Source organism: Oryx dammah, unplaced genomic scaffold, assembly GCF_014754425.2.
Source record: "Oryx dammah isolate SB20612 unplaced genomic scaffold, SCBI_Odam_1.1 HiC_scaffold_1, whole genome shotgun sequence".
NCBI lineage: Eukaryota > Metazoa > Chordata > Mammalia > Artiodactyla > Bovidae > Oryx > Oryx dammah.
In genome coordinates this window covers 52,908,173-52,931,147 of record NW_024070185.1, presented here as the reverse complement: position 1 = coordinate 52,931,147, position 22,975 = coordinate 52,908,173, and the positions used below count along the sequence as shown (strand labels likewise).

Genomic DNA, 22,975 nt, shown 5'->3' with positions numbered 1-22,975 from the left:
AAATGACAGACATTTGTTTCTCACAGCCCTGGGGGCTGGGAGGATCAAGCCTTAGGCAGTTTCAGCATCTGGTGAGCGCCTGCCTCCTGGTTCATAGATGGCCATCCTCTTGCTGTGTCCTCACATAGCGGAAGGTGTGAGGTCTCTTTTAAAAACAGCATTAATCCCAGTTACCTCCTGATGGCCTAGCTTTTGAAAACTTAAATTGGAGGTAAGGATTTCACCATATGTACTTCAGAGTAACAGAGTTCACAGCAAAAGGTCTGGGCAAGACTGACATTTCTGTGGCCACATTTATTTGAGGCAGGGTGACTGCGTGGAGACCACTCATCCCGCTGTGCTCACTCTCTGGCAGACTGTCCTCAGTCTCTGTGACCCTTTGCTTTTCCCACGTCTCTAAGAGTGGGGACTCAGTCAGTTCAGTCGCTCAATTGTGTCTGACTGTTTGCAACTCCATGGACTGCAGCATGCCAGGCTTCCCTTCTGCCAGCTTCACCAACTCCCAGAGCTTGCTCAAACTTGTGGGTGGGTACTAGGTAGGCCCATTGATCTCTGCTCCCTGTGTTCTAGCTCTCTCACCCTTCATTGCTTTCTGTTTAGGAGAAGTGTGTATGGGGTCAACAAGAAGTCAGAAACCTTGGACCTCAAGTATAGGCAGTCCCACCTGGTTAATAAAGAGTCTTAGTGTTTGGAAGAGAATAAAAACCTTAATTGACATCCTCTTTGAATTGACTGGTTTTAACCCCAAGAGGAGGAGCATAAGATTGCACCATTTCCCTAAGACTGCTTTTAAACTTGTCTTAGAGGTGAACAGATCCTCACGTGTATGACTGATAAATTCAGTGTCTCATATGTTGTTATTTTGTTCTCTTACTTGTACCTCCAGGCCCTAGAGAATTACTAAAAAGCCAGTGACACCAGTCTCCTGGGACACACTGTTCCCTCACAGACTTGAGTTTTTACTGAGCAAAGTGGATTGTGCCTCCCTCTCTGCACAGTCCATCACCTTGCGAGACATCATAAAAACCTGATGTTAGTCCCATTTAGGATTTAGTCTGGGGGCTTTGAGCAGGAGTATATCGATTTGTAAACATTCCCCTGGGGGTTAAAAATATTAGAAATTCTCACTGTGGAGTGAAAAACAACTTGCATGGCATAAAGTAAGAATCTTAATTCAGTTCAGTCGCTCACTCATGTCCAACTCTTTGCAACCCCATGAACCGCAGCACACCAGGCCTCCCTGTCCATCACCAACTCCCGGAGTCCACCCAAACCCATGTCCATTGAGTCGGTGATGCCATCCAACCATCTCATCCTCTGTCGTTCACTTCTCCTACCCTCAATCTTTCCCAGCATCAGGGTCTTTCCTCTTCTCCTCCTGCCCTCAATCTTTCCCAGCGTCAGGGTCTTTTCAAATGAGTCAGCTCTTCACATCAGGTGGCCAAAGTATTGGAGTTTCAGCTTCAACATCAGTCCTTCCAATGAACACCCAGGACTGATCTCCTTTAGGATGGACTGGTTGGATCTCCTTGCAGTCCAAGGGACTCTCAAGAGTCTTCTCCAACACCACAGTTCAAAAGCATCAATTCTTCTGCACTCAGCTTTCTTCACAGTCCAACTCTCACATCCATACATGACCACTGGAAAAACCATAGCCTTGACTAGATAGACCTTTGTTGGCAAAGTAATGTCTCTGCTTTTCAATATGCTGTCTAGGTTGGTCGTAACTTTCCTTCCAAGGAGTAAGTGTCTTTTAATTTCATGGCTGCAGTCACCATCTGCAGTGATTTTGGAGCCCCAAAAAATAAACTTAGTTACTATTTCCACTGTTTTTCCATCTACCTGCCATGAAGTGATGGGACCGGATGCCATGATCTTAGTTTTCTGAATGTTGAGCTTTAAGCCAACTTTTTCACTCTCCTCTTTCACTTTCATCAAGAGGCTCTTTAGTTCTTCACTTTCTGCCATAAGGGTGGTGTCATCTGCATATCTGAGGTTATTGATATTTTTCCTGGCAGTCTTGATTCCAGCTTGTGCTTCCTCCAGCCCAGCGTTTCTCATGATGAATCTTAATTGGGAGAGACAAGAAGCAGGAAGCCAGCACAGTTAGATTTTCATTGCACGACTAGGGCACTGGGCTGGATGTGCGACTAGAACTTCTTATCACGAAAACAGGATAGCGCGTCGTGTTTCTTGCTGTGGTCCCTAGCTCAGCAAGCTCTCTGCACCTTCCAACTCCAAGTGCATGCTGTGTGTCAGCAGCATCAGCCTCACCTCCAAGCTTATTAGAAATGCAGGCTCCTGGGTCCCACCCCAAGCTGAGTCACAGCCCATGTCCCCAGGTGATTCCTAACACAGGCTAATTTGGAGAAGCCCACCTCTATCACAGTGCTTCCCAAAGTTAACCCTTCATCAGAATCCCCTGGAGGGCCTGCTAAAAATGTAGATTCCTAGGGCTCACCCCCTAAGATTGAGGGGGTTTTTTGGTTGTTGCTGTTTTTTTTGGCAGTGCTGCACAGCATTCGAGATCATAGTTCCCTGATCAGGGATCGAACCCATGCCCACTGCATTGGAGGCATGGAATCATAACCACTGAGCGCCAGGCAAGTCCCTGAGATTGAATTTGGTAGATCTGGTTGGAGGTATATGGGTGCTAATGCTGCTGATCAGCCACCCCCTTTGCTGCTCTTTAGCTTTCCCCTGCGTGAGAAGCTCCTGCCGAGGCCACACAGCATTTGCCAAGTTGGAAAACAGCCTAGAACAACCCCAGACTGCAGACACTGGCAAAGCTTCAGTGGGACCAGGACTGTCAGCAGGCTCACCTCCACCATGGCCCTGGGTGCAGCAGCCCTGGGCACAGAGGGATAGCCACCACCACAAGACATCTCTAGGACCCAGGGCTGGGCGTGGTCCACTGTCTCCACTGTGTCCTGGTATGAGGCCCCCTTCCAGTAGACCCCCATCTGGAGCTTGGGGGATCCAGTCCTGACTTGAAACTTAATCAGAGAGACCTCAGGTGCCTCCTTGTGCATGAACTCAAAATCAGGACCACTCCTCTCCCCTTTCTAGTTTCTACCTAGGGTCTAATCACTTACCCTTAGACTTCAACCTAAAAAAGGTTCCAGTACGGCCCTCCCCTGGTGACCCCATCATACCCCTTTTGGAGAGTGGTAATCACAGTGATAAGCCTTTCGGATGGAGGCTACCTGGTTGAGGCCAAGGTGTGTATACCCGCTCTTTAGACATGACTTCTCTGAAGGCCACAGTATGATTTTCTGGAATTGCTGTAACTGTAAAAAAAAAAGTTAATTCTTCTGTCAGGGATGTCACTATCTAATTAACTGTCTTTAGATCCTTTAATTCTTTCAGTTCTAATTAAGGCCTTTGCTTTCCTTCAGTCATGAAATTTTCGACCTGTAAAATCTCAGGCTACAAGAGATCATTTCTCAGTGAATATTGTTTCCAGGCTTAAAATTTTTTTGCTGGTGATGACAATCAGTAAAAGGCACATAGATTGTAAAAATACTCTTTTTAAAGGCTGTGCATATTATTTATATTAAATATGTGCTGTTACTTCAAGGGACAGTAACCCATCCCTGCATATTTATCTAATGGTAGGCACAAAGTGTAAAGGTAAAGAGATTGTGATGCCACAAACTTGGCCTCTGTGCACCAGAGTCTAATTGAATCTCAGAGACAGTTTTGAATGAAACAGAAAAGAATAGCTTTATTGCTTTTCCAGGCAAAGGGGGCCACAGGGGACTCATGCCCTCAGAAAGGTGTGTCCCAACCCAGGGGGACTTGGTGAGGAGTTTCATAGCAGTGTTCAGGGTGGGATTGCTGGTGAGGATCAGGGTGGGATTGCTGGTGAGGATCAGGGTATGTGCAGGACCTGCACTCCTTGCATCTGGCCTCAGGTGGTCTCCTGATGAGCTTCTATGATTCTGGGGGTTATCCCAACTGTGACCTGTTCTCTGGAGTGAAGCGTGTTTTGTCTAGTAATTAATATCTTTCATTTGTTGGAGGTTTTAGTTCTGCAGACAAGCTCAAAGGTATTGTTATGTGTATCCCTTGAGGTGGAACCAGGACCCTGTTCCGAGGCTGCATCCCTCACTTCCCTGATTAGCAGCTGTTTGCCCTTTGAAACTCAGGGAATGTCATGGAGGCTGAAGCCTGTTTCCTACAAACAAGAAATGGGGGACAGACGAAGGCTTCCATGACCAGGAGCCCACAGCATTCTGCTCAATTTCGATTGGTGGTGATGGACTTTATCAGGTTTGGTAAAGGTCTCCTTTTGAACAGTAGACCTTTTCAGCTTGATTTGAATTGGAACACTTTATAGAAGAAAAGAGCAAGACATATTCAGGATATAGGAAATTGCTTGGTGGGCTCAACTTCCCAGAACTTTTTCTGGAACAGCAGTCATAGGGTAATGCAGAAGAGTGTAGCTGGCCTCTATAATGCTGAACTGTGAAACTCAGAGGACACATTCTACATCAGGAAGGTAAAAGCTGAGCAGAATGTGTTAACAGCTTGAACCGTTAGTCTTCAAGGTCATCCTTCAAACATCTTTCATTCACTTCCTTTTAGAAATTTGAGAATGAAGTGGATACAGCTATATCAAAAAGAAGCATTAATTTTTTTTTTAATTGAACGAGGGACTTAGCAGCAGCAGCAGCAGAGTTAACAATATTGTGTTATTTCCAGGTGTACAGCGAAGTGATTCAGTTACAAATAGCATTCTTTTTCAAAGTCTGTGAGTCTGTTTCTGTTTTGTAAATACATTCATTTGCATCATTTTGGGGGGGATTCTGCATGTAAATAATATATTGTTTTTCTCTGAGGAGTATTTTATATGTAATAAGATCCAGAAAAAATACAGTTCAAACTAGCTTAAAAACTAAAGAGTGCTTAATTGGTTGATGTTACTGAAAAATGCAGAAGCATCACCAGGTTTTGGCATGGTTTGACCAAGAAGTTAAAACCTAGTTTCTTTTTCTTCCTGTTTCAAAATGGTTGCTGGAAGCTCAAGGCTACACGATGGCTACACGATGCTTCTTCCACTTTCTTCATGAAAACTGGTTCTCTGTTCCAAAGCTCTTGGCAAAAATCCTGGAGTTAACAGGACTGGTTGAGCAGCTTGGCTACACTGGTAACCAAAAAACAAGAAAAGAAATAGTCCAAGTGACAGGAACCTGGGTTCAGAGCCCAGCCCTGAATCACCCCAGGTACAAGGAAAATAGGATTATTTGTTTAGTTTCCAAGTCATGTCTGACTCTTTGTGACCCTATGGACAGTAGCCTGCCAGGCTCCTCTGTCCATGGGATTCTTCAGGGAAGAATACTGGAGTGGGTTGCCGTTTCCTTCTCCAGGGGATCTTCCTGACCCAGGGATCAAACCCACTTTTTGAATAGGATCCTCTGGCTTAAGCCATTAAGCCACCTGTTAGCAGTAGACATGGGCTCAATCCTCAGCAGGTTTTTCCATTGCCCCAGACTTGGTCATAACACATAGATCCAAGACAGGGGGATGGAGAGTGTTCTCTGTTGTCTGAGAAAATGCAGGCCCAAGGAGGATTCTCCAAATCTGCCGCCTTGGTCTGTGATCAAGGGCGGGAATGATTTAGAAGCAAGTGTGTCTATAGAAGGAAGAGCTGGTGAACAGATGTGGGCTAAGCGAGGAGGCTATCTAGCTTTTGGCTGGTGAGTGATCACCCGAGTCAGAAGTACCCTCGAAACATCTTCATTTGTAAGAGCAGGCTGACTAATTCCTTAAGAATTCATTGAGGTTTTCTGTTACCTAGGCTGCCTTGATAGATAGCTTCAGTTGAAAACACTGAAGATGGTGAGCAATATTACATTTGTATCTCCAACTAATTACTATGTATAGGTCCACAGTTCTGTATGAAAATTATAGTGAAACTTAGGGAGACAATGTGTTCTGATAAATAGGAAATGTGTGATCTAAAAATATTTTTCCATGTATTTTTCTAATCAGGGAATGTATATATATACATACACATATATATTTATATAGTAAAAAGTAATACTTCTAAAAAGTATTGATGCACTTTGGGCAAAGAATAAAGTAACTTTGTTTTGACTGTTAAGTAATAGAACTAATTGTGAAGTCCCTAGTACATATAGATTAAGAAATGTAAAATGAAGCCTAGTACTTAGTTTTTGATACAGATCTTAAGTATTTGGCCATGAATGAATAATTCTTGGTGGCCATTTGTGACAGTGTGTCAGGTACAACTTGATTCTCTAGGCTTTGATGATTCTTTTTCTACCTTAAAAGTTATCAGTGGATATTTATTATTATTATTCTCTTCTGCTCATCAGCCTGAGAGTTTGCCTAATGAAAAGAGCTGCTGAGCCTTTTGCATGTAAATCCTGGTGCCATGGAAGCTCAGCCCAAGGCCACAGAAATTGAATGCATTCCAAAGATGGGTTGGACTTATAAAGCAAACAGTTCCCAGGCTGAGTGATCATGTAATTCACGCCTTGTTTTTCTGATGATTTTTTTTTTTTTTTTTTCAGAACCGAATGGAGGAAAGCAAAGCACTCTTTAGAACAATTATCACGTATCCCTGGTTCCAGAACTCCTCAGTTATTCTGTTCTTAAACAAGAAAGATCTTCTAGAGGAGAAAATTATGTATTCCCACCTAGTTGACTATTTCCCGGAATACGATGGTAAGTCTGCACTCTTCAGCCAGTGCCTTAGCCAGGGAAATATCCCTCCCCCTGAGACCAGGGCCAGAGCGGACACGCTCCCATACTCCATTAGTGCCTCAGAAGCCCGGGTGTGGATGAAGTATGAATCATTGTTTGTTCTGTCTTTTAATGACCTGAAATGTTACACTTACCAACAGTGATGAAAGTTACACTTACTTCAAAATATATAAGGAGCTTTCTTTTATATCAGAGGAGGGAACCATCCCCTAGTTTTGACTATGTATCAACCATTATAGTTCCCTCTTGAGTTCCCTTTCATTTGGTAACAGTCTGCCTCTCCTCTCTGGAGAGAGAACAGAATTTTGTGGTCAAGAGCCCATGGTCTGAAGTTTATCTATCAGCTTCAAATCCCAGTTCTGATACTTCCTATTTGTAAACCTTGATCGAGTGACTTAATTGCTTGGGGCTTTAGGTCCAAACTTTTGTTTTGTTGACTGTAATAGATAGCAGAAGTATGACATTTCAGCATGATGCCTGACACAGATATTTTCTTTGGAGGGCTTCATGGCCCCATGAAGCCCCATCATCCTGAGAGAAGGCACCCATCTTTTAAGCTCTGCCTGTAGCACCCACTTACGGACTCCTGTCTATGTACTTTGCATTATTTACTTCCTTCTTATAACAAATCTTGCCTCCTCAGCTAGACTGAAATCCTGGATGCCTGAGCACAACACCTAACCCCTTCTGAGAAATATTACTTGGGGACAGATTGGTAACAGAATGCATCCATACCAGCCACTCTGACACAGGTGAAAGTCACAACCCCTGCCCTGTAAGAACTTACCTGCAGAATTCACACTCAGCTCCCCACACACCCTGAGGTCTAGATTAGGAGCGGCTAACTGTGGGCTTCCCAGGTGGCTCAGTGCTAAAGAATCTACCTGCCAAGCAGGAGACTCAGTTTTGATCCCTGGGTCAGGAAGATCCCCTGGAGAAGGAAATGGCAACCCACTCCAGGATTCTTGCCTGGGAAATCCCATGGACAGAGGAGCCTGGTGGGGTCGCAAAAGAGTCAGACCTGACTGAATGACTAAACAACTATGGCCTGTTGCCTCTTTTTATAAGTAAAATTTTACTGAAACACCCACACCCACTCATTTATATGCTGTCTGGCTGCTTTTGTGCTACAGCAGCAGAACTAAGTGGTTGTGATAGAGCTCAAGTGGCCCAGAAGCTCAAAATATTTACTCTGTGGTCCTTAAACAGAGAAAGCTTGCCAAACCCAGATCTAAGTGAATAGTAGGTAAGAGGACAAACTTTGAATGTTGCGCAGTACTGCACCAGCTCTGCCACTTACCGGCAGTGGGGCCTCAGTCACGTTTAAGTACTCAGTTTCCTCCTGCGTGAAAAAGAATTGAATGGAATCACATATGCAAGTCACGTAGCTCGGTGCCTGGCAGAGAGAAGAACACAAATCCAAAAGTACCTATTCTAGAGGTGCAACAAGAAAACGGGCTGCTTTTAAAAAATACTTTATCAGCATAAGCTATCTGGTGTGTATGACAACTCAGCAGCATTTTTGTACTTCTACAAACTCCTTAAGAAAGGTAATTACTTCAAAACTAATACTCAGTTTGGCCTCATAGCTTTCCCCAAAGATGCCAGCACATCGAGGATGGAGTTTCACTCATCTTTCGTCACACGTGTGTTTGGTGCGATGCTGCTCTTGGAAGCGAAATGCTGCATGTTAATGAGCTGAAGCTCCTTCTCAGATGCACACAGGATTCTAACATGTAGGGATGTTATCATACTGGTCTTGTCAGCAGTGTGTTCCCATCCTCTGTCCAAGTAGCTTTTCCTTTGTGCTTTGAGGTTCCTTTAAAAACAAATACCTGCCTAGACTATTCTCTTTTCCTCCTTTTACTTGGCCACTAGCCTGCCACCAAGTCACAGATGCCTGAGCCTGTAGTCCTCAGTGCTCCTGAGCAAACCGTGGAAGGAGGCAACTTAGCACTAGTTCTCTCCCACAGCAACAGGCTGACTCCTTAAGCACGAGACCAGCCCAAATAAGATGGGCACGAAGCGTCCGGCTTACCACCCAACACACATGCTTGCCTCATGTGCCTGGAAAGGGAGACTTGTTTTGGTTTTTCTCAGAATTTGGTGAAAATCCACAAATGAGAAATGACCAGCACCCCCTGACATAGCACAAGCCTGTAGGCAGCATGTTTTCATTATGTGCATACTTACGGGAGGACAGAGGACAGAGCACAGAGCAGACCCACCAGGGCTCAGGGGGCACACACAGAACAGCACACCAGGGTGAGTTTCCTGCAATGAAGACCTGCAGTAAGCGTTAGAGTACTGTTCCTCCTCCTCTGCCCCGGCTTCTTCCTCTCCTTTTTACGTATCTCCTTTGTCCAGTGAGTTCCCCAGATTCCCATCTCTATAAGTAAGAGCATCTTCCTTCCAACATGAGCCCACTGTGAATGTTGTTAAATCTGAAGGTTTTTTTTTTTTTTTTAACTGTCCATCTCCCCTGATAACACACGTCATGCATATAGGAAACTTGTCTGTGGAAAAAGAATAAAAGACGCTGATAGTTATTCCTAAAGCAGATGCACCTGTCATTCCAGGAGACTTCAGGCCCTTGTAAGATGACCTGAGAGAAAAAAATTCTAGGCCCACTCTGCAGTGACATGTTTGTAATACACGTTTATAGTATTATAAATTTCACACTTCCACATTTCTTTACTTACAAGGTCTTAATCATAATGAATGTCATTTCTTTATTTCTCTTCAGGAAGGAAAATTACCATTTCCACATGGACTTGAATTGCAAAACTGTTCATAGAGACTATGGGATTTTTGTTCCTGCTATGATGGCCATAATGATTTCTTTGTAGTTTATGTTTATTCAGATAAGAAATTATGCTTAAAAGCATAACAGACTCCAAGTGCTCTTCAGTGAACTTGAGTTATGTTTTGATATACTTTAGAGATAAAAAAGAACAAAAGAGCCAAAAGAGTAGACTTTTGTTTCCCAAAAAGAACAAGTAAAATTTCATTCACAAACGAGAAAGATAATGTTCTTTTATGAAAATGGAAGACTGCATGAGTTCTAACAATCTATTAGTCCATCTCCATTAGTCCATCTCTGGGAGATGGTGAAACATAGGGAAGCCTGGTGTGCTGCAGTCCACGGGGTTGCAAAGAGTTGGACACGACTGAGCAACTGAACAATAACAACAATGGAATTAAGTTAACGGTAGTACATTAAATAAGCTAGGACACTAATTATATCTCACGTATTTTTAATTGGGGCACTCTTTAATTCAGTATAGTGCCAGTCTTCTTCAGTTCAGTTCAGTTCAGTCGCTCAGTCGTGTCTGACTCTTTGCAATCCCATAAATCACAGCACGCCAGGCCTCCCTGTCCATCACCAACTCATTACGTCCGTTGAGTCAGTGATGCCATCCAGCCATCTCATCCTCTGTCGTCCCCTTCTCCTCCTGCCCCCAATCCCTCCCAGCATCAGAGTTTTTTCCAATGAGTCAGCTCTTCGCATGAGGTGGCCAGAGTACTGGAGTTTCAGCTTTAGCATCATTCCCTCCAAAGAACACCCAGGGCTAATCTCCTTCAGAATGGATTGGTTGGATCTCCTTGCAGTCCAAGGGACTCTCAGGAGTCTTCTCCAACACGACAGTTCAAAAGCATCAATTCTTCAGCACTCAGCTTTCTTCACAGTCCAACTCTCACATCCATACATGACCACTGGAAAAACCATAGCCTTGACCTTACGGATATTTGTTGGCAAAGTAATGTCTCTGCTTTTCAGTATGCTATCTGGGTTGGTCATAACTTTCCTTCCAAGGAGTAAGCGTCTTTTAATTTCATGGCTGCAATCACCATCTGCAGTGATTTTGGAGCCCCCCAAAATAAAGTCTGACACTGTTTCCACTGTTTCCCCATCTATTTGCCATGAAGTGATGGGACCAGATGCCATGATCTTCATTTTCTGAATGTTGAGCTTTAAGCCAACTTTTTCACTCTGCTCTTTCAGTTTTATCAAGAGGCTTTTTAGTTCCTCTTCACTTTCTGCCATAAGGGTGGTGTCATCTGCATGTCTAAGGTTATTGATATTTCTTCCGGCAATCTTGATTCCAGCTTGTGCTTCTTCCAGCCCAGAGTTTCTCATGATGTACTCCGCATATAAGTTAAATAAGCAGGGTGACAATATACAGCCTTGATGTACTCCTTTTCCTGTTTGGAACCAGTCTCTTGTTCCATGTCCAGTTCTAACTGTTGCTTCCTGACCTGCATATAGGTTTCTCAAGAGGCAGGTCAAGTAGTCTGGTATTCCCATCTCTTTCAGAATTTTCCACAGTTGATTGTGATCCACACAGTCAAAGACTTTGGCGTAGTCAATAAAGGAGAAATAGATGTTTTTCTGGAACTCTCTTGCTTTTTCCATGATCCCACGGATGTTGGCAATTTGATCTCTGGTTCCTCTGCCTTTTCTAAATCCAGCTTGAGCATCTGGAATTTCACGGTTCACGTATTGCTAAAGCCTGGCTTGCAGAATTTTGAGCATTACTTTACTAGCATGTGAGTTGAGTGCAATTGTGTGGTAGTTTGAGTATTCTTTGGCATTGCCTTTCTTTGGGATTGGAATGAAAACGGACCTTTTCCAGTCCTGTGGCCACTGCTGAGTTTTCCAAATTTGCTGACATATTGAGTGCAGCACTTTCACAGCATCATCTTTCAGGATTTGAAACTGTTCAACTGGAATTCCATCCTCTCCACTAGCTTTGTTCATAGTGATGCTTTCTAAGGCCCACTTGACTTCACAATCCAGGATGTCTGGCTCTAGATGAGTGATCATACCATCATGATTATCTGGGTCGTGAAGATCTTCTCTGTACAGTTCTTCTGTGTATTCTTGCCACCTCTTCTTAATATCTTCTGCTTCTGTTAGGTCCAGACCATTTCTGTCCTTTATCGAGCCCATCTTTGCATGAAATGTTCCCTTGGTGTCTCTAATTTTCTTGAAGAGATCTCTAGTCTTCCCCGTTCTGTTGTTTTCCTCTATTTGCATTGATCATTGAAGAAGGGTTTCTTATCTCTCATTGCTATTCTTTGGAACTCTGCATTCAGATGCTTATATCTTTCCTTTTCTCCTTTGCTTTTCCCTTCTCTTCTTTTCCCAGCTATTTGTAAGGCCTCCTCAGACAGCCATTTTGCTTTTTTGCATTTCTTTTCCATGGGGATGGTCTTGATCCCTGTCTCCTGTATAATGTCACGAACCTCAGTCCATAGTTCATCAGATCATGAGCTCCTTATTGCCAAATTCAGACTTAAATTGAAGAAAGTAGGGAAAACCACTAGACTATTCAGGTATGACCTAAATCAAATCCCTTATGATTGTAAAGTGGAAGTGAGAATTAGATTTAAGGGACTAGATCTGATAGATAAAGTGCCAGTCTTCTTAATCATTGACAACTTCAAATCTGGGCTAAGTCAGGAATTCAAACATTTCTTTTGTAAGCTGTACAACTGAGAATAATCTGCTTTCATGACTCTTCCTCCCAGTGTCTGGCAGTGTTGGATATAAGCTTGTTTGCTTATAAGATTGGTTTGAAAAGTTTTCAAGTTGGCTTTCAGAAACTTACCATGTATTTTGTTAGAATCTGTAGGCCCTCAGTAGAACTGTCAAAGATTTCTTTATCCCAACCAGTAAATAACAATATTGATTAAAAAAAAAAAAATCTAAGCTGTGGATCCCAAGAGGGTTTTCTGAGAGAGGAGGAATAGAGCTTATAGTGCTCAGCCCTCTTTCATGGTATAAAGCTAACAGGAAAATGGGAGAAATTCAGATGCATAGTGCCACAAAGATACATACAAGAAAGATGCTCATTCTAGGACAACAGACAGAAATTGAAATAGATTATATAAAGAAAAAAGAAAGAAAGTGCTCAGTCCTTGATAGGTAGTAATGTTTTGGTATTGCTTTTAATTTACAACAAGTTTTAAATTAACATATTTATCAGGGTCTATTATGTTTTTAAAACAGCTCTGCTGAGATATGATTCACATACAATATGTAATTCATCCATTTAAAGCATATCATTCAATTCAATTCTTTTTTGTATGTATCATTAGTTTTATAAATTATGGTAAAATATATGTAATGTGAAAGTTTGTCATTTAACCATTTTGAAACATGCAGTTCAGTGATACTATAATTACATTCACAGTGCAGAGCTGCTGCTGCTAAGTGGCTTCAGTCATGTCGACTCTGTGCAACGCCATAGACGGCAGCCCACCAGGCTCGCCTGTCCCTGGGGTCCTCCAGGCAAGAACACTGGAGTGGGTTGCCATTTCCTTCTCCAGTGCATGAAAATGAAAAGTGAAAGTGAAGTCGCTCAGTCATGATCGACTCTTAGCGACCCCATGGACTGCAGCCCACCAGGCTCCTCTGTCCATGGGATTTTCCAGGCAAGAGTACTGGAGTGGGTGCCATTGCCTTCTCCGCACAGCGCAGAGCAGCCATCTCTATTTCCAAAACTGTATCATTGCCCCCCAAAATTCTATAATCATTAAGCACTATCTCCCCATTTTTCCTTCCTCCTAACCCCTGTTAAACTCTAATCTACTTTCTGTCTCTATAAATGTGCCTTTTCTCAATACTTCACCTAATGGAACCCTGCAGAATATGTTGTTTTGTGTCTGACTTATTTTACCTGATAAATTTTCAGGATCCATGTATGTTGTGGCATCTGTCAGAACTTACTTTTTATGGCTGAATAATATTCCATTGTGGTATATACTACCCTTTGCTTTTCCATTCCTCTGTTGATGGACCCTTGGGTTGTTTCCTTCTTTGGGGTAGATACCTAGGAATAGGGTTGCTGTTTATATGGTAATGCTGTGTTTAGCTTTTTGAGGAGCCATCACACTGTTTGTTTTCCATTTTACATTCCTAGCAACAATGCACAAGGGTTCAGATTCCTCCACATGCTTGCTTGTTATCTTCCACTTGATTTGATTATAGCCGTTCAGGTAGATGTGAGTCAGTGAGTGAGTGAAGTCGCTCTTTGCAACCCCATGGACTGTAGCCCACCAGGCTTCTCCATCCATGGGATTCTCCAGGCAAGAATACTGGAGTGGGTTGCCATTTCCTTCTCCAGGGGATCTTCCCAACCCAGGGATCGAACCCGGGTCTCCCGAATTGCAGGCAGACGCTTTAACCTCTGCGCCACCAGGGAAGCCCAGGCAGATGTGAAGCAGTGTCATATTGTGGTTTTGATTTGCATTCTCTAATAATTAATAATGTTTATCTTTTCACGTGCTTATTGGCCATTTGTATATCTTCTTGGGAGAAATGCTTATTGAAATCCCTTGCCCATCTTTTATCAGGTTGTCTTTTTATTGCTGAGTTGTAGGAGTTCTTGGTATATTCTGAATATTTATCCATTATCGGATGTATGATTTGCAAATGTTTTGTCCCATTCTGTAGGTTGTCTTTTTTTGTCATTCTTTTTTAAATTTATTTTTATTGAAGTATAGTTGAATTACAATGTGTTAATTACTGCTGTACAGTCAAGTGTGTAGGTTGTCTTTTTACTTTCTTAATAATGGCCTTTGATTTTGGTGTCATATCTAAGAATCTATTGCAAAATTATGAAATAAGTTCTTAATATATGCTGATAAATGTATCATCAGTCAGTTCAGTTCAGTTGCTCAGTCATGTCCGACTCTTTTCGACCCCATGAATTGCAGCACGCCAGGTATCCCTGTCCATCACCATCTCCCGGAGTTCACTCAGACTCACGTCCTTTTTAAAAACATCTAAAACAGTGCTTGGCACATGAGAGACCCTGGATAAATGTAAGAAAATGTAAACTGGCTTTTTTAAATCATCACATGTAGTGAATTAAATTCTACATAAATGTGCGGGGCTTTTTTTTTTGTTTTTTTTTTTTTTTTTTTTCAGAAACACCAGAAATGAGCCTGCAGAGGACAGTTGTAGACAGACCAGAGGTTAAGAAACAGGTTTTCTATTCTTAGAGATTTCAGTCTGGAAAATGTAAAAGGATCGATAAAGAAGTGGGAGCAGGTTGGGTGGGGAGCACACAGGGGCAAGTTGACGAGAGAGCTTGAGGCAGTTATATGATATGCACACTTGCTATGCAGCTGAAACCAGCACAGTTAATTCAATCCAACCAGAAGTAAGCTAATCACATCCCTACCTGAAGATTCTGTAGTAGCTCCTTGTGTCCCAAAGAATCAGAGCTAAAGTTAGCCCGGCCTTCACGCTACTTACCTGCCTGTTCTCACAAGATCACATTCTGTGGATGGATGGAGATGGGGATGGGCAGCTAAAGTGAGAAAGAGGAGCCATGACACATAGTCGTGTTGGGAGGACGCTTATAACAGATCAGATCTGCAGTGAAGAGATCTTCATGAGCATTAGTAAACATGGAGCAAATGCATTAACAGATCAGCCAGCTGACAAATGTCCCTCTTCTCTCTTGGCCAACAGGACCCCAGCGAGATGCCCAGGCAGCTCGAGAATTCATCCTGAAGATGTTCGTGGACCTGAACCCAGACAGTGACAAAATCATCTACTCGCACTTCACATGCGCCACAGACACCGAGAACATCCGCTTTGTGTTTGCTGCTGTCAAGGACACCATCCTCCAGTTGAACCTGAAGGAGTACAATCTGGTCTAATTGTGCCTCCTCGACTCCGCCCTTCCCTTCCCTGGTGGGCTAGTGAAGCTAAACAAGAGGGACTGTATTTCTTTGGAAAACAATTTGCATAATACTAATTTATTGCCGTCCTGGACTCTGTGTAAGTGTGTCCACAGAGTTTGTAGTAAATATTATGATTTTATTTAAACTATTCAGAGGAAAAACAGGATGCTGAAGTACAGTCCCAGCACATTTCCTCTCTTTTTTTTAGGCAAAATCTTGTGACTCAATGTATTTTAAATTCTCAGTCATGCACTCACAAAAATAAGAGCTGTTTCTTCCTCTCTCTCTCTGTTTTCTATTAAGCAAAATGAAGTTGATTTTCCTTTTCCCAACCCATCCCTTCCTCTTGATTTTTCCCACATTACAATGGCCTTTATCCTAGTTCCATTCTTGGTCAAGTTTTTCTCTCCAATGATAGAGTCAGGACAATGTCATTCAATTTAAGCCATCAACGTGAGCTTAATTTAACAGTTTGTGGTTTTTGCTGAAGGATTATAAGTATTAATACTGTGGTTTTACATGTATTGCTCTGGATACACATATAGAAGTCTTTTTATATAAATATATTGTCTTGCCTCACTTTGGGCTGGGACAGTGGATGCCCGTTTAACGGTTAAGTGTCTTGTTTTTTGGGTTTTTTTTTTTTTGAAGTTTACCTTCAGCCATAACTGGTTGCTCAGCAAACCATACAGAAGTCAGTAAAGCAAGGGCCAAGACACAGAAGGAGTTCTTCCTTTTGAAATATCATGTGCCATTGTTCTTCCTCTGTTTCTTGCCATTTTTTTCCTCCACCTTCTTTTCTTCAAATTGCAGATGCCAAAAAAATATGCCAAGAGACACTACATTATCCCAATGGCTGCTGCCCAGATCCTTCTCATAGGTTGCTCTTAATTTTTTTTTTTCCTTAAATTTCTTCTCCCTCTTTTTTTTTCCCCCCTAGTGTTTGGGCCACAATTTAAAAGTGACTTTTGACTATGGATATGTGTTGCCAAAGCTGGCTTTTAGAAAAAAAACTAATGAAAGCTTAAAAGATGAAAGCCAGTATCTTAAAATGTAAGAGAGTAAGACTGTGAAGCCTAAAATGTTTGGCTGAGAATGAACCTGAAGCACCAGTTGCCAAACTGTTGGTCGCTGTGAACTTGATTCTTACAGTCCATCCTTTCTTTGCCCTTAAATCACACCGTTTAGTGTCCACATTCCATGTTGAGTGTCTGAATCAGCAATGTGGAGAAGTTGTCTTGTGTGATACCCCATGAAATCTGCTTTTATCTTTTCATTTGAAGCCAGTTTACTCTCTTTGTGTTCTTTAAGGTCAAGTAGGTCTGCCAAAAACACTGGTCAATAGTATTACTCTGACACCTTTAATTTGCAGACTCTGAAGTTACTGCTAGTTTACCATCTTTAGGATCTTAAACTGGTGACTGATTGAGTTGAACTTAAGGAAGATTTGTGGACCGAAACTCATAAGTAACCTCTCTGTTCTATAGAATGTGTATCTATGTAACTGAACGTAGTAGGAGAGAGATCTAGAATTCTATATGTGCAATTTTTCAACCAGTGCAAAAAAACACAGCACATGTATTGATGATCTTCTGTCAAGCAGCTTGAATTGAAATATAATTTAAGAAAATAAATCATGATGGTTTAAACCTGCTGGGAAGGTAGAATTAGGCCATGATCCTGGTCTAATTTTACTACAGTACTGTTTGGCAGGAATCTATAAACTTTTATGTAAATCACTGTTTTGAAACAACAAAGGAGAGAGAAAATTAATGGCTTATCAGATGAGTACCAGAGTTATTCAATAATAATGGAATGTTCCCATTCTTTACTCTGCCAGCCTCAAAGTACACAGGTTACCTGGTTTTTCTCTCTTTATTCAGAAAGCACCTGTAATTTAATTAAGAAACAGACTGCCTGTAGGTATAGTGCAATTATGAATGCTCTAATCATTGTACATACATCTCTCTCTTGATATTGCATCATCCTTACTGGCTTTGTAATCATTAATTTTTTGGCAGATTGAATGTGCTGTATTGATATGTATCTATGTAATTGTATGTCTCATAGCTAATTCACATTTTGAATAATGTTATTTTATTTACTTTTTTAAGAGAGGAGAATGTAAATTTGTCAGTTTATTTCTGACTAGGGATTTTTTTTTTCCATTTAGAAAAGAAAAAAAAAAAACCTTACTATCGTACAGAGCGGTACTAGCATCGTGCTATATAAAATCATTTGCACATTCCTAAGTAGAGGTATACTGATTATAAGACCCAAAGGTAATTTCATAGCAAAATACATAAAATCAGTTGGAGCTTTTATACAAACATGGAAACCAACTTTGTAGAACTTTTGCCATTTGACCTAGGATTGGAATATGAGCTTTTATACAATTCATATTCTTATTTGGCAAATGCACAGTTTAGTATTACCTCTCTGATGGCCTTTATTAGAAAGGCAGTTTTAGAAGCTATTGTGATCCACTAAGGAAATGTTTTAATAGCTAGCGACCACTGCTTGCCTGAAAGGGCGATCTTAAATTTGGTGCAGCAAAAAAAAACAAAAAAAAAGAAAAAAAAAGGAAAAAAAAAAAGTATAAACAACATTTGAAGGCCTACAGTGTGTATAGAGAAAACCTCATCACAAGATCATAAGTGTTAACAGTTTTAGGGAATCAGGATATTCTATTTAATAGAGCTATAGTAGATGTAGTCAATTAAACCTGATCTCAGAGCTCCAAGAAGCTGAGCAAAACAGGGAAAGATTGTTATATTTGTCTTCATGAAATTGGGATGGAATTGCTATGCAGAATTGAGGTTTGTGGTTTCACTGTTCATCTTAGGGTGCATGATAAGATCCCTTTTCTTGAGAAGGGAAAAAATTGATCACCCTAGTTACAGTGATGCATAGAAACCGAATTGTATCCACACTAGTCAGTTGAAGCTAAAGGATTTTCTGTTTTGTTTCTTTGGGGTTTTACTGAACGGGCTGGGGTGGGAAGGGATTCTTTTCAGTTTTGTATAAAAACGAAGTTTACTCATGCTTTATATTATTATTGTGATTGCAAGCGTTCTAAGCGTGTGCCGCCGGACCCCTCTTGTTGATGCTCTCAGTAACGGAGGCCTGTGGCAAGTTGTGTGGTGACTTGGGCATGTCTTATTCAAAAACAAAAACACAGAAACCTTTCTTCCGCAGACCAAGGCAAGCAGCCGTCTCATGACTCACTTAACACATTGCAGTGTACCAGTTTACAGATGATTTTGCCCTTTTTGCGTGACATGGCAGTTCCAACCCACAGAGAATCCCTTGTTTGTAAATTGGAGGTTTGTACTATGCCTTACAGAGCTTAAATTCAGAAGTTTGTGCCTCATATCTGAAACAAAGGGAAATAACACACCCATTCAAAGGTAAATAACTCCCCTCAAAGTTGTTTGTTTTTTGATACATTTTCATATGAAGAGCTCTGTTGAATGTCATGAATAGAGTGGGGGAGAAAATACTCTAGAAACCTGCATATGTTGTTTACTAGCAGATGACATCTACAAAAGGTATTTGAAGAACACCGAAACTTGTAATTTTTTGTAGATGAGCTAGCAGGTCTAATATTTTAAAAGGTAATTCAGCTAAAGGACAGTTTACTTTTTGTACTTCAGACTATCTTGACTGTCAAGGTGTACGAACTGTAATTTTAAAATTTATACTGCCACATGATTGTAAATTTTAGTTGTCTTAAGTTAGTAATGGGTGAAAAGCTATTTATGCTGGATATGGGTCAAAAATGACTATTATTTGCAAAAAATATATATAAAAATAATGGGAAGAAAGGGCTGCATAATGAGATACTGCAAGACTCAAGATACCGGTTGGAAATATTCTTCAAGTTACCCTCAATTTCCCTTTGTTTTCAGTTTCTCAAAAAGAATGAATGAAATGAAATATAGCAGAATGTTAACCCATATAAAAATAAAGTGTACCCAAATATTGTAACGTATATTGCTGCTCTTCTTAAAATTAAATAAGGGTTTAAAACCACTTAATTGGTAATTGACAACATCTCAATTGACAGATAAGGTGTGCTTGGTATACATATTTTCTTCCAAAGATTTTTCTTTGGTTAGAAACACACAAAAATTGAAACTAGTAATATTGTATGTTTATCTATCTCTACATATTTCCAGCATATGTAGCATTAATAGATCTGTCCTGGTAACTATGTCTTTGGGATTTCATTTTGATTCCATCAATTTAGGAAAAGAAATGGCTTAGTTGTATAGGATTAGCTAGAGATTTTTGGAGCCAGGCACCTGCTACTTCGTAGATACTTAGTATAAAGTTGCCATTTGTTTTTCTCACAGGATAACAGTTTCTTGCTGTCTCAACTACCAATGCTCTTCAGTAACCCTCTTGCCTCTAGAATCATCTGTTCAAAGTATGCATACATACCTAGCACATAGTAGGTGCTCAAGTATTAATTTTCTTCTTACCTCCCTTATCATGTATCCTCCATTTCCCTGTATGATTCCAACCCAATAGTAAACAACATTTACACATTATGAAAACATCTATGGGTAAAATTGGATCTCACTTGGATGAAGGAATTCTAACTTCCATATAAGCTTTGGTAGACAGAAAAAAAAAAAAAGAAACAGGAAGATATTCTTCAGTAGAATATTTTTAAATTTAGAAAAGGAAGATGGAAAATTACTATGTAACTTTGTTCAGGTTACTTTGACTGAAACACATGTTTTTGGTGGATTTCTTTTCCTCAAAGAACTCTCTAAATGCAACTTGCTGGATTCCTCACCTGTCATCATGTTGGAAACCCTTCCTAGACTTATGTATTTAGGGAGTTTTGTCAGAAAACATTTTTAACTTGCAGTATTTAAAAGAATCATATTTACTGTTCTTAAAATGTCATTCAAATGCATGTATTGTCTATTGTTTGGGGATGGGAACTAGTTTTGCAAAAAAACACCTAATGTTGTATAATAATGCCCCAATGATCTTGCTGGTTAAAAATACAGTATTTTTGGCCATAAGTTTGTACTACAGTATTCTTCATTCTTGAGTTTTCCTTCTCTTGAAGTTGCCTAAGCCTCTCCTAGAATGTTTTTGCATTATAAGGAGTATTGGGATCAATTGTTCCTTCTCTAAAGCACTGTATGATGCACATCCATTTCCCAAAGTAGATAGGTTAAATAGTTTTTAAACAAATAAAAAAGAATTTCCTTTCTGAATATAATCAGAAATTTCCAACTGCTTTAGTGGAAACATTTATATTGATAGTATTTATCAAATTTTTAAAAAAATCTTGCCCTAATTTAGGTTGCAAGCAATTTGTTAAAACAAGGTTAAATAGCTGCTCAATAAAGACTTAGAACAAGCCACGTGTCTTCACCCTGAGGCTGTCTCTTCAGAGAAAGAAAGCAGGCCTCACAGGCAGAGGCTTGGCTTAGAGTTTCCTGTCTCAGGCCTGGGAATGAAAGGTCCACTCCACGTGACAAAAGGACCTGAGGTAGATGTCCTTTAAGACGGTGACTTTTAGAAACATACATCAAGGCTTTTGAGAGGAGCTGAAATCTAGCTTTTCTTTTTCTAGCAGTTTTGTGAACTTGGGGTGATAGCGGCAAGTTCTTTCCAGAAAATTGGTGTGTATGGAGGGATGTGAAACCATAACAGGAGATTCCTGCTACTATTGTGATAAGGTTTTTGTATTTGGCAGCCCAGTCCTTGCTTATGGAATTTTGTATCTTTTAAAATCATATTCTGTCCATAAACTTTTGAAAAGAAAGTGTCGTTTTTACTTAAAAGCCTTAGTTTTAAGGCTCTGCTATCCTTTGCATGTTTTAGAGACAATTTTCAGTCAGTGGTGTCCCTTCTTTTTGTATCTTCCTATGAAGGAAATGGTGTGCTGGGGACTGTCATTATTAGTACGGGCCTGGAGTGACAGTTCTCAAAGCCTCTCTCCCCAGAAACAGGGGTGTTAAGCAGTACCTCTAGCGCTCCTCACTCTGGCTGGGGTTTGACCCACCAGGACCTGACCTTTGGTCCATCTCTATCATCATCTTGAAGACCCCTCCATGCACAGAAAAGGACAGGAACTCATTGAATATTATTTGAGCCAAATATTTTAACTTGACCTTTCAACGCCTAGAGCAAGCCTGCCTAGTCAGATTTTTTTCTGACCTATCCTGGAAACAAGAGTTGTTGAGAGCTGCTCTGCCTGGCCCTTCATCTTCCCTGCCTCCTCTCGTTTTTCTCTTAGGATGTGATAGGCTGTTGCTCCTCTTGAAATGCCAATTCAACCATAGCAAAGAGGGGGGAGTAGAACTTGACACCAAGGAGCAACAGTGGTTCGTTTGACCGTGTGTACAGAGCAACTTCTGTAGTTAGCCAGCGTCTTATTTTTCTCTTGTTGTCTGATTCTGAGTCATTTCCGTGTTCATCAGCTACTCCGTATTTATTTAAAGCCTTTAGTGAAGTGTTGATCAGGTTTGGAGAGTGAAATGCCGTGGTTAAGGGTAGGTTTCTGGTTGTTCTCTTAAGTTATGTATGCGTTACCTTTGTTTCATTGTCAAGGCTTACCAAAATTTGGGTCCAGATATTACAAGGCACTGAAAAGTGAAAGGCACTCAGTCGAGTTAGATTCTTTGTGACCCTGTGGCTCCTCTGTCCATGGAATTCCCTAGGCAGAATACTAGAGTGCTTGCTGTGTTTAGTCGCTCAGTCATATCCAACTCTTTGTGATCCCATGGACTGTAGCCCGCCAGGCTCCTCTGTCCATGGGACTCTCCAGACAGGAATACTGAAGTGGGTTGCCATTCCCTTCTCCAGGGGATCTTCCCAACCCAGGGATCAAAGTCAGGTCTCCCATGTCGCAGACAGATTCTTTATCATCTGAGCCACCAGGGGCGCCACAAGGCACTGAGCCCAGTCTACTTTAAGGGAGCCTCCTAGATCCCTGCAAAATAAGGCCTTGGTTATAAAATGAGGGTCTCTTTAAGAAAATACACAGGGAATTCTGAAAAGATTCTTTTTTTCTTTGAATTCTTATCCCTCAAGACTTGAAACCTGATCTGGGTTGATTTTCTCTCTTCCTGTTTTCTTCAAGAACGCAAAGGCCAGATATTTTTCTGTTCCAAAAACCCGTGGGTAAAATAAGGCAGCTTACCCTCTTTAATTAAGAGGGTAATTAAACCAAACCATAGTAGCAAAGAGCTGATGGGGTTCCCTTTGGCACAGGCCTTTGACCACACTGCTTTGGCCCTTGGCAGCCTTGAAGGAGGAGTTTTGCAGTTTAGAGAACTATGGGCCTGTCCCTGTTGAGATGGGCTGCTGAAACTTTTAGAAGGTCTCTGAAACTTTCATTCTGTTTTCAGTTTGCCCAGTATATTTCTATGGTGGGTATTTTAAGCATCTTTAGAGATTCGAGTCCCAGGATAAAACAACAGCAAGGGAAACTTGGCAAACCCTAGAAGTCTGCCACTGGAATTCCACACTGTATGCCTAGCCTCTAGGAAGCTCCCATAGCTAC

The 22,975-nt window shown here is 41.1% G+C and overlaps 1 protein-coding gene across 1 annotated transcript in view; it reads left to right on the top strand.

Annotated features, from left to right (window-relative positions):
• Positions 1–20,480, top strand: part of GNAQ (G protein subunit alpha q) — a 321,449-nt gene extending 300,969 nt beyond the window's left edge. Inside the window, exons 6-7 of the mRNA XM_040257650.1 lie at positions 6,543–6,696; positions 15,224–20,480. Coding sequence (XP_040113584.1) covers positions 6,543–6,696; positions 15,224–15,414 — 345 coding nt within the window. The 3' untranslated portion in view covers positions 15,415–20,480. The remainder of the gene's footprint in view (positions 1–6,542; positions 6,697–15,223) is intronic.
• The last annotated feature ends 2,495 nt before the right edge of the window (positions 20,481–22,975 follow it).